Source organism: Ixodes scapularis, unplaced genomic scaffold, assembly GCF_016920785.2.
Source record: "Ixodes scapularis isolate PalLabHiFi unplaced genomic scaffold, ASM1692078v2 PGA_scaffold1__304_contigs__length_218370807, whole genome shotgun sequence".
NCBI lineage: Eukaryota > Metazoa > Arthropoda > Arachnida > Ixodida > Ixodidae > Ixodes > Ixodes scapularis.
In genome coordinates, this window is record NW_024609846.1 from 117,641,821 (window position 1) to 117,652,221 (window position 10,401).

Consider the following 10,401-nt stretch of genomic DNA (forward strand, 5'->3'; position numbering starts at 1 on the left):
AAAATTGGAAGGTTAAAAGCATCCGGCTCGGCCTAGCCGGCGCACATGGTTTAAAAGACTCTCAGGGCGACAAGACTGTCTAACACTGGAATCCAGTCAGGCTGTTCACTCTGTGCTCTGTACAATTCTCTTAAGTGAACAATATGCTCTATAAAGTAATCCCGCACGGGGCGAGCATCGACGTCAGCGTGTCGCACAGCCATCCTCGATTTCCACATGCTGTGCAGGGCCAAGGCCATAAACATGTCGTAGGGAACGCCCCCTTCATTTTCTACGGGAAAAAAACGGATGCCATAGGATGACACTGGGAGACTCTTTTTTAAAGTACGCTGCATAATGTCCCAGTGGAATACCGCATCCCAGCAATCCAAGAAAATATGATCGATAGTCTCGGGTTTCCGGCACAAGAGGCAGTTAATCGACCAAGGAACAAAAATGCCTTTTTCTTCAAGCCATGGCTTAACGGGAAGCGTGCCGGTGTGCAGCTGAAAAAGGAAAGACTTCACGGCTGGCCTTACTGGCATCCGTTTAACTCTTTTAAGGACATCCTCGCCCGGGCCCTCACAGAAAAGAGACCGATACAAAGGCACAGGGAAGACCACCTCGACTAAGTCTTTGTACAGGCGCTTTCGTGTAACTTCGCTTAAGTACTCCAACGAAAATCGAACCTTGAGAAAATGGAAAGCCAAAATCACTTCGCGCAGGAAACCTCGAACCCGCGTACATCTGACATCACTCGAGGACACAACAAACTCAGACAGTGCCTTACGGAGCCTAACTTGTAATACAGTCCGCAGAAAAGGATCCCCCTGATCCCGCAGGAACATAAATCTTGACACCACTTGCCGCAGAAATAGATGAGCCAGGCCTTGCCCGCCACTTTTCACAGAGCGGAACAAATTTGTACGACCGGTGCGCTCCCATACCGACCCCCACACAAAAATCGCGAACACTCGGTGAAACTTTTGAACGCTTATTCTAGACATACACAAAGCCTGGAGCACGTACCAGACTTTAGCAACGATAAACAAATTACAAACTGTGGAGCGGGCAAACATTGAAAGATTTAGACCCCCCAACTTTGCCGTTTTATCCCGAGCCCTCTCGACTTCTTCCCTCCAATAATCAGTAGAATCGCGGTAGTGCTCAAGCGGCACTCCGAGGTACCTGCCCGGCAAACAAGACCAAGTAACTCTTTCAAAAACAGCTGGTGTACTTTCCCAGCTACCATGCCAGAAGCCCACGCATTTATCCCAATTGATAACACTGCCCGAAAATTTACAAAAATTAAGTGCTTCTTTGACTACCTCGCAAACACTTTCTTTGTCTTCGCAGAAGACGGCAATGTCGTCTGCGTACGAAAGTATCTTGACTTCGCTCGACAACAACCTAAAACCGCGTATTCTTTCATTAAAAAGGAGTTTTAAACAAAAAGGCTCTAAATAGAGAGCAAACAACAATGGCGATAATGGGCACCCTTGCCGTACCGAGGAGAGGACTTGAAAACTTTCTGTAACTTTCTTATTAACAATCACACTCGCATAACACTCCGCGATGGACATTTTAACCCATTCCAACAATAAAGACCCAACGTTCACGTGCTCTAAAATACAAAAAAGGACGTCATGTGCTACTCTATCGAACGCCTTTTCCAAATCAAGCTGCAACATAGCTACGCGACCTTCGAAAGCATCACAACATTCCAAGATACTTCTTGCTACGTGTATGTTAGTTGCAATCGTTCGCCCCTTGATGCCACATGTTTGATGGGGTCCGACGATAGACTTTATTACACCTTGCAGCCTTCCCGCTAAGACCTTCATGACGATTTTATAGTCTACGTTTGTTAGGCTAATGGGACGGTAGGACTTAACAGACAACAGTTTCGCGGGATCATCACTTTTGGGGATTAATACTATATGCGTTTTCCGGAAGGATGGAGGCACTGCTTTTCTATCGTACGCCTCCGTTATCGTGCGGTGCAGGACCTCAGCCACATCAGCTTTGAAAGCATTGTAGAAGGCGGCACCTAAGCCGTCGGGACCGGGCGATTTCCCTGGAGTCAGTTCATCAATAGCCTTCTCTATTTCTCTCACGCTAATCGGTGCCTCAAGGCCGGCTTTAATTTCATCATCTAATTTTGGCATGAGGGGCAAAAGGACGCTGGCAAATCCTTCTTCCACGTGTCTGCGGCGATCCAAAAGATCTTGGTAATATTCCACGAAAGCGCGTTCGATGGTCTTTTTATCGCGAGTCACCACGGCCCCATGCTCTATTTCTTTTATTTCATTTTGCGTCGCATATCTTTTCTCGTCCCCAAGTGAACGCTTCGTCGGCGTTTCACCCAACCACAGACGTTCGGCGCGGGCTCTTATCACGGCTCCTCTATATTTTTCGATATCGATAAGCTCCAGTTTACTTTTAACTTCTTTTATTTCCCTCGTAAACTTTCCGGGTGTTGCACATTCGACGCTTAAAAGGAAATCTAACTGACACTGTAGCTCTTTTTCTTTTTGCTTTTCCTGGCGGCGTAAGATACACGATCTTTGAATCGCGTTAATTTTGACTTCGTCTTTAAAGTGCTCCCACAGTTCAACAGCATTTCCCGACTCAGCTTCCAGCAATTTCCCAATGCTTTGTTTTACCCCGTCTATAAAAATCTCATCTCTCAGTAGCTTATCATTAAATTTCCACAATTCCCAGTTGAACTGCGATTTTGTTTCCTTTGATCCGATAAAAAAAATTACCAGGCTATGATCACTGAAAGAAACGTGTTTCACTTCGTAATTTTTGCACAATGGAACCAGGGCTGCGGAGATATACGCTCTGTCTAGCCTCGCATGACTCTCGCGTTGGAAGTGTGTAAACTGGGGAAAATGTGCCTTCGACAAAACAAACCCGACGTCCTCTAAATTGCACTCCTGCACTAACGAGTTCAAAAATAAAGCACTTTGGTCCCGAAGCGGCAGCTGTCGCGCCCTGTCTTCTATAGCGCAGACGCAGTTAAAATCACAAAAAAAAAATAACAAATCTTTCACAGTTTAGATAAGATTCAACGCGTTCGAAAAAAATTCTCCTATCACTCTCCCGGTTTGGCGCATAAACGCAGATAGCTCGCCACAGCAACCCCGAAAAAGAAAAATCACAAACAATCAAGCGACCTGATTCACAGACAATCACTGTTTCTTCTGCAATTCCCAAAGAATTACGCAAAAAAAGAGCACAACCGCCTGATGTACCAACGGAGTGGCACACACATACATTGTATCGTGATCTGAAAGGTTGCACCATGCGGTCCGTCTGCTCTTCGCCTTCCACCTTTGTCTCTTGGACAGCGACTACGTCAAGGTCGTTTTCCAGGAAAAGGCGGCTCAGCTGGTACTGCCGCCGCCTTGCTCCCAGGCCTCGCACGTTCAGCGTACCGACGCGAAGCGCTGTCTCAAGGCTTACTGCCATAAAAAACTAGATCAAACGGGCCGCATGGTGCACAGCTCAAGTCGCTGAAAAACGACGGCAGACTCACAGTCCCGGTGTGCCGCCCGGTGGGTCCGACGAGAGAGTTCGCCGAAAGTTCGGGCCACAAAGCGGCGGCACGAGGACATCGTCCCCTCAAAGTCCTGTCGGTTTCCAGTCCGAGAAGCGGTGCCCAACAAAAAACTGGTTATTGCACCTTCGGGGGCGGTGTCGCCGGTGATCGCCTCTCCGGACGGATGTTGGGCTTAGGCTTGACGCTTGCCCGACGCACAGGAGTCGCTTTTCGGGGCGGTTCCTCGGGAAGGACCGCACTTACGATTATACCTTAGTCGACGTCTTCGCGAGCCCGCTTGGGGACTGCGCCGTGGAGCCTGCCTCCCCGACACTCATGGCTTCCGACTCCTCGCTGGGCGTCGCCACCACAGCCGAAACTGCGGTCTCTATGACACCTTTCGAAGCAGAGGTACCGTCCACAGGCAGCGCCTCAGGCTGACGGCGTCGCTCACCGTCGCTCCCGCTGTCGGCTCTGCCCCCGGCGGAAAGCTCGGTGGGCGTCGCCTCTGTGGGAGGCTCGCCACCTTCGCCGCCGGCTGCTTTTTGGGACTCGACCACATCCATGAGTAGCTCGGACGTGTCCTCATTCCCCACGGGCCCCGTGACGCTAGCGTACGTCCTTATGCACTGGCTGTCTTCGTGGCCGAAGCGCCGACAGAGAGCACAACGCGGCACACGACACTCTCGACGAATGTGGCCTTTCCCTCGGCACCGGAAGCACAGCGGCGCCCTGCCCGGTACAACCACGAGCGCCAGGTCCCCAGCGACGCGCAGCTGATGAGGGAGGGAGTCCACGGTGAGTCCGGCCTTGAGCCTGATGGACACCGAGCGCGTCGTGGACAACATGCCGGCGTACCCCTGGGCCCGCCACATGTCTCTGGCGACTTCCGTCACCTTTCCGTAGGGCGCCAAGGCCACTCGCACTTCGTCGTCCGGGACGTGGTGCAGCAGCCAGTGGAGCTTCAGCCGCGTGTCCTGGTTGCTTGGGTCGACAACGACGCACCGTCTTTCCTTGACTGTGAAGTCCCCGGCGGCGAGCAGTTTTTTCTTGCCCTCGACACTCTTGAAAGTGACGGCCCAAACGTGGTTGTACTGGTACGCCCCCAAGGCGGCCACCTCGGGGAGCAGCGCCAGGCCAACCAGGGCGTCACGAAAATGTTCCAGACGGTATGGCCTCATGGTCACATCGGTGTGCAAAAAAGCAGTATTCAAAATTGTTGTACAGTCCGGAGCAAAAGTTTGCGGGGCACGGGAGCGCGCGCCGAAATGCATTGCCGCGCCGTCCGACGGCGCGCCGCCGCATTAAGGAGACGCGCTTTGCGCATGCGCGTCTTTCGTGCTCGCAATCATGTCTCTTTTGCTCGTTTCTTTTCGACGCACTCCTGATAACAGGAGTCGGCGCGAGGGGGCGCGAGTTAGCGCTTCGCTGGGTGTCATGCTGTGCGTCTGCTTCAGCCGTCTCAGCCCTGTTGCTCAGCCGCCGCGCTTTGTCGTGGAGGTCGCGCAGGGGGAAGAGGGGGAGGGGGGGTAACCAGGCGCTCCGTCACCCAGCGCGGCTGCTGAGGCAGCTGAAGAGGACGCGAGGCATGACAGCCAACGAAACGGCAACTTAATGCCGCGCCGTCCGACGGCGCGCCGCCGCATTAAGGAGACGCGCTTTGCGCATGCGCTTCTTTCGTGCTCGCAATCATGTCTCTTTTGCTCGTTTCTTTTCGACGCACTCCTGATAACAGGAGTCGGCGCGAGGGGGCGCGAGTTAGCGCTTCGCTGGGTGTCATGCTGTGCGTCTGCTTCAGCCGTCTCAGCCCTGTTGCTCAGCCGCCGCGCTTTGGCGAGGAGGTCGCGCAGGGGGAAGAGGGGGAGGGGGGTAACCAGGCGCTCCGTCACCCAGCGCTGCTGCTGAGGCAGCTGAAGAGGACGCGAGGCATGACAGCCAACGAAACGGCAACTTACGCCCTTGGCGCCGACTCCGGTTATCAGGAATGAGTCGGACAGAAACGAGCGAAAGAGACATGACTGCCAGTACGAAGGGCGCGCATGCGCAAAGCGTGGCTTTTTAATGCGGCGGAGCGCGGTTGCACGGCGCGGCGATGCATTTCGGCGCGCGCTCCCGTGCCCCGCAAACTTTTGCTCCCGACTGTACCTGTTGAAAGCGTTGGCAGGATAACTTGGTAGTCTTGTTCGGCAGAAGCCATGTTCCTGTTACCGCGGCCAGCGGCCGCTGAACCCGCTCCGACGGAGCTCATGCTCACACGTCCTTTCGCTTCGGCGGCCGGAAGTGGACTACGCCGGAACGGGAACACCTGAAAGACATTTCCTTTATATCCGCATCGGCACCAAATAGCTCAAATGAGCTCATTAAAAGGAGGTCTCACCGAGATTTGAACTTGGATTGCTGGATTCAGATTCCAGAGTGCTAACCGTTACACCATGAGACCCAGCCGTTCCGACGCCGGGAATCGAACCCGGGCCTCCTGGGTGAGAGCCAGGTATCCTAGCCACTAGACTACGCCGGAACGGGAACACCTGAAAGACATTTGCTTTATATCCGCATCGGCACCAAATAGCTCAAATGGGCCAATAAAAAAGACGTCTCACCGAGATTTGAACTCGGATTGCTGGATTCAGAGTCCAGAGTGCTAACCGTTACACCATGAGACCCAGCCCTTCCGACGCCGGGAATCGAACCCGGGCCTCCTGGGTGAGAGCCAGGTATCCTAGCCACTAGACTACGCCGGAACGGGAACACTTGAAAGACATTTCCTTTATATCCGCATCGGCACCAAATAGCTCAAATGAGCTCATAAAAAAGAGGTCTCACCGAGATTTGAACTTAGATTGCTGGATTTAGAGTCCAGAGTGCTAACCGTTACACCATGAGACCCAGCCCTTCCGACGCCGGGAATCGAACCCGGGCCTCCTGGGTGCGAGCCAGGTATCCTAGCCACTGGACTACGCCGGAACGGTCGCCCTTCTGTTTGCTCGCCTTTTCCCACGCGACAACACAACACATGCGCACGCGACCAATCTGCGCTGAAGCCGTCTCCGTGGTTTCAGTTTTGCTTGCTCCCTCTTTTAAATCTAGGCTCTCTAAAACAGAATAGATACACGGAAAAATGGATGCATAGCGGCAGTTGGACGGTGTCTTGCGCCACCTAACCACGTATTTTTTTCTTACTTCAGATTGTATTGTTTAAGCCTCTTTACTCAAATTGAACATCTATCGGTTTATTTATGTGAAATAAAATCCCAGGTTCCCTTTTTCTTCCTTAAAATGGAAACCAAATATCGCAAAATGCCCCTTTTTTGAATATACAAATATTTATAAAAAAAAGTCGCGGTGTTAGGTTTTGCTTTTAGCAAGAAAAAAAGGCATGCGTGAATGTAACTTTGGTTTTGTGTGACGTTTAGGGTGGACAAATTATATTTGTGCCATAATATTGGATCTTTAGTAGTCTTGTGCGAATAGTGGATTTTGAGTTCGAAGCGAATTCGAAGCAAATAGTGGTTTTGGCAGAATATTTTCGAATCGAATATCAAATAGTTTTTCCACGCCTTTCACTACCATAACATAATGCTTAGACAAAACCCCAGCGAAGCTTGTGAAGGTTGTTCCACTTATTCATTTATAAGCCTAGCTTAATCTATCTATATTTATGAAGTAAACAACAAGTTTGACATAAAATGAATCCAATGGAAATGGATAAACTATACCCAAATGAGTGAATTTACAAATCTTAAATATTCTTTCTTTAATTTCGAGTTAAAAAATAATGACTCGCGCATGATGAACGCAGGTTGTAAGGGCATCTCTGCCCAACATATACTCTTGCAAAACAGTCAGTTTAATTTTAACTTTAACTACAATGTAGATACTGTAAAACCCTTAATGTTCACGAGCCCTTAATTTCCGCGAATATCGCGAATTAAAAAATTCGCTATACTTAAAGGCACGCGAAAATTTCGGTCTTCAAGAATTTTAATGCAGGTATCTGGGATTCGCGAACTTTAGTGGCCGCGATATGTCCTCTGTGACCGATTCGCGAAAAATAGGGGCCCCGAAAATAAAGGATTTTACAGTATACATATTCACAAAGTTTACATTTATTTTCATGTACAGCCGGCACGCGTGCACCATCCCGCTTTGAATGTATGGGTTTCGTCCAAGCACGCAACTGCGATATTCATACTTTTCCAAATGTTTGTCGCGGCGGGTTACTCCGTTGAGTTCGCTTTTTAATAAGCACCCATGTAATGCGGAGAAGCAACAACCGCGGAGCTTGCTTCTGCGGGTATTGTTTCTCCGTAGTGCACCGGTGCTCGGTAAGAAGCGCACTCAACGGGGCTAACCGACCGCAATCAACACTTCGAAAAACGCGAATAGTGAAGTTCTTCTCGAAGCGAATATCGAATAGAGTATTATTCGGAACTACTATTCGGAATTTCGAATATTCGCAAAACCCTAATCTTTAGTGCCCAACATCCAACAACAACTGCTTTTATTTATTATTTTTTTCACCAGAATTTCTTTACATTTTAGCTTTTGTTTTGTACAAGATGCATATTCTGCAACAGGCGCATACTTTGCACATATAATAATCTCATTCGCAGCACACTTAGAAAAAATCCTACAAATAAAATCACTATTCGATATTCGATTCGATATTCGTTTTTTTTTTTTCTTGATTCGATTCGGTATTCGATTCGAAAACTACTATTCGGTATTCGCACACCCCTAAAAATTATATTAATTGTGGGTAAAGCATATGGTGCTATTAAAATCGCTACATTTGACAATCGGCAAAACTTCAAAAGTCGCCGCCAATCCTTTCTAACCAAATGCCCCCCCCCCCCCAAATAAACGAAGAAACAACACACAAAACCAAAAAAAAAAAACGCATTCTGCACCTCTTTCTTTTTTTTAATTACCAATTTTTCCAGAACATTTAGTTTCTTTACTTTTTACGCAACTTCGTTCTGCCAATTTCAGCCTTTCCAGTTCGAAGGAACGCCTACCGACTTGCACATCTGCTCACTGCAGCACGTTTCGTTGGCGTTAGAACCCGTTGGAACAGAAGCGAGTTTAGTATTGCGTACACGAGCGAACGCAAGCATGCGTTAGCTTTGCGTGTTCCACACTGCGCGTGCGAGGAGCCCAAAATTGCGGTCTTGGAGCATGGCGACAAGGCGCATGAGCAGCGTGAAACACGCAACTCTAACGCAAACGCACAGCGCTTACGTTTGCTTCTATACGCAATACTAAAACTCCAATAATCTACGATCTAATACCGGCTACAGTACTACATCGAGGCAGTGAAAAGTGTTGTTTGCATTCGGAAATGACATTTCGCGAGCCATATGATCATGGACAGTTCCGCCGTGCCCGCTGAGCAGGAGAACCGGGGGACCCTCAACGCAGAAAGTTTATCCTTGTGATAGTGGTATCCTCTGCGGAGTTTTATTTGTTTGCCACCAATTATTATGCAATTACAGCTTTAGAACAAGCGGAGATTTATGCCCGGCAGCTCTCAACTTGATGTCGAGTTCGTGAAAGCTTCCAGGGCCTCTACATTCGCATACTTCTTCTAAATCTCTAAAAACTGTTTTTGAGGAGAATATGTACCCATAAAATGACAATTTAGCAAAATTTATGATTACCCTTAAGAAATATGTGACCTCAAATAATATGAGCAACTCTAAAAAAATCATGCTAAAACAAGTTGCGTCGTGAAAGTCGCATGGTGAATCGCATGACCAGTTATTACAAGCCCTCCTCTGTCAAGTGACTGCGTAGCGGAGTAGATTAAGAAACAACAGGCATTAATCTTCGGTAGCGGTGTCGGTCCGAGAAATACCGTCACTGCAACGATATAAAAAGACACCAAAACTAAAACATTTATATAAGGCGGTTAAAACAGAAGAGCCAATGGAAGCCCGCTATTTGGCTACATGATCGCGGCTTTTTCCGTACATTGAACACAACTAATAATGTATTAGTTTTTTTCTAGAACAGTCGACCTTTAATTCCCATTTAGTTTCGTCTCCTCTTTGGGTGTGCCTTTTATTGCGATGAACTGACTTCTTACATTCAAAAATAGTCGGCAGGGCGTCGGGTTCAGGCGAGCCTTCTTCACACACAAACCCATATGTGCATTGTTTTGAAATGTGCTGTCTGGAACACATTTCGAACAAAACACAGTGTACTTGCTCAAACTCGTCTGCTTGCAAAGCGGGAACCGATCCCTTTGAAATCTCGGTGTCGGAGTGAAAAGGAGTGTAAGCGGGAAGAACAACTACGACGAGCGGTGTTCGTGCAAGCCGACGGCTACACATGAGTATACGGCATCGCTCAACAGCGCGAGTCAGTTGCTTCGGTGCCCCGAGAATTCTGCAAAGCCGTGAACAAGCAAGGGAACAATCAGCAAGTCAGGCGAATGAGTCAAGAGCACAACCGGTCAGCTGATAAAAGCAAGCGCTAAGTAGCGGCAGTACGATGACGGCTCGAAAAATCAGTAGAGCAGCCTATCTATAGGGAAGTGTGGCCAGTCGCGGCGGAATCCCCCAGCTTGACATTTTATGACTTCGGCTCACGGGCTTCCTCCTCGCTCCCTTTTCCCTCTGCTTCAGAGGGGCGTAGCTTCAGCGCTACTTTGAATGCGCTTTTCCGGTAAATCCGCACATAAAATTACCAAACGAATACAATATTCGTGATGGCTGAGCTCTAATTAACAAGGTTCGGGTGTTTATTTCATATTTAAAACCGCTTCTGATTTTCTTTAATACCTCCTTCCATTTCTCTCGTTTCCCATCCTCGCATCTTAAAAAGTGTAGACAAGAGCGCTGCGAGGAACAGCACAAGTACTTGCACATTGG

At 48.9% G+C, this 10,401-nt stretch overlaps 1 protein-coding gene and 4 non-coding genes across 5 annotated transcripts; all 5 read right to left on the reverse strand.

The window, feature by feature from the left end:
• Positions 1 to 16: 16 nt before the first annotated feature.
• On the reverse strand, positions 17 to 1,058 carry LOC120839202. Its single transcript, XM_040209469.2, has one exon. The coding sequence runs from the start codon at positions 1,056 to 1,058 to the stop codon at positions 51 to 53; it is 1,008 nt and encodes a 335-aa protein (XP_040065403.1). The 3' UTR covers positions 17 to 50.
• Positions 1,059 to 5,972: 4,914 nt separating this feature from the next.
• Trnae-cuc lies at positions 5,973 to 6,044 on the reverse strand. Its single transcript has one exon. It is a non-coding gene; the product is annotated as a tRNA-Glu (tRNA).
• Positions 6,045 to 6,115: 71 nt separating this feature from the next.
• Trnaq-cug lies at positions 6,116 to 6,189 on the reverse strand. The gene has a single exon. It is a non-coding gene; the product is annotated as a tRNA-Gln (tRNA).
• Positions 6,190 to 6,195: 6 nt separating this feature from the next.
• Positions 6,196 to 6,267, reverse strand: Trnae-cuc. The gene has a single exon. It is a non-coding gene; the product is annotated as a tRNA-Glu (tRNA).
• A 151-nt stretch (positions 6,268 to 6,418) lies between these two features.
• On the reverse strand, positions 6,419 to 6,490 carry Trnaa-cgc. The gene has a single exon. It is a non-coding gene; the product is annotated as a tRNA-Ala (tRNA).
• Between the last annotated feature and the right edge of the window lie 3,911 nt (positions 6,491 to 10,401).

Bases quoted from the DNA above. Each gene is read 5' to 3' on its own strand.
- LOC120839202 (XM_040209469.2), bottom strand. From the start codon at position 1,058: ATGTTTGCCCGCTCCACAGTTTGTAATTTGTTTATCGTTGCTAAAGTC.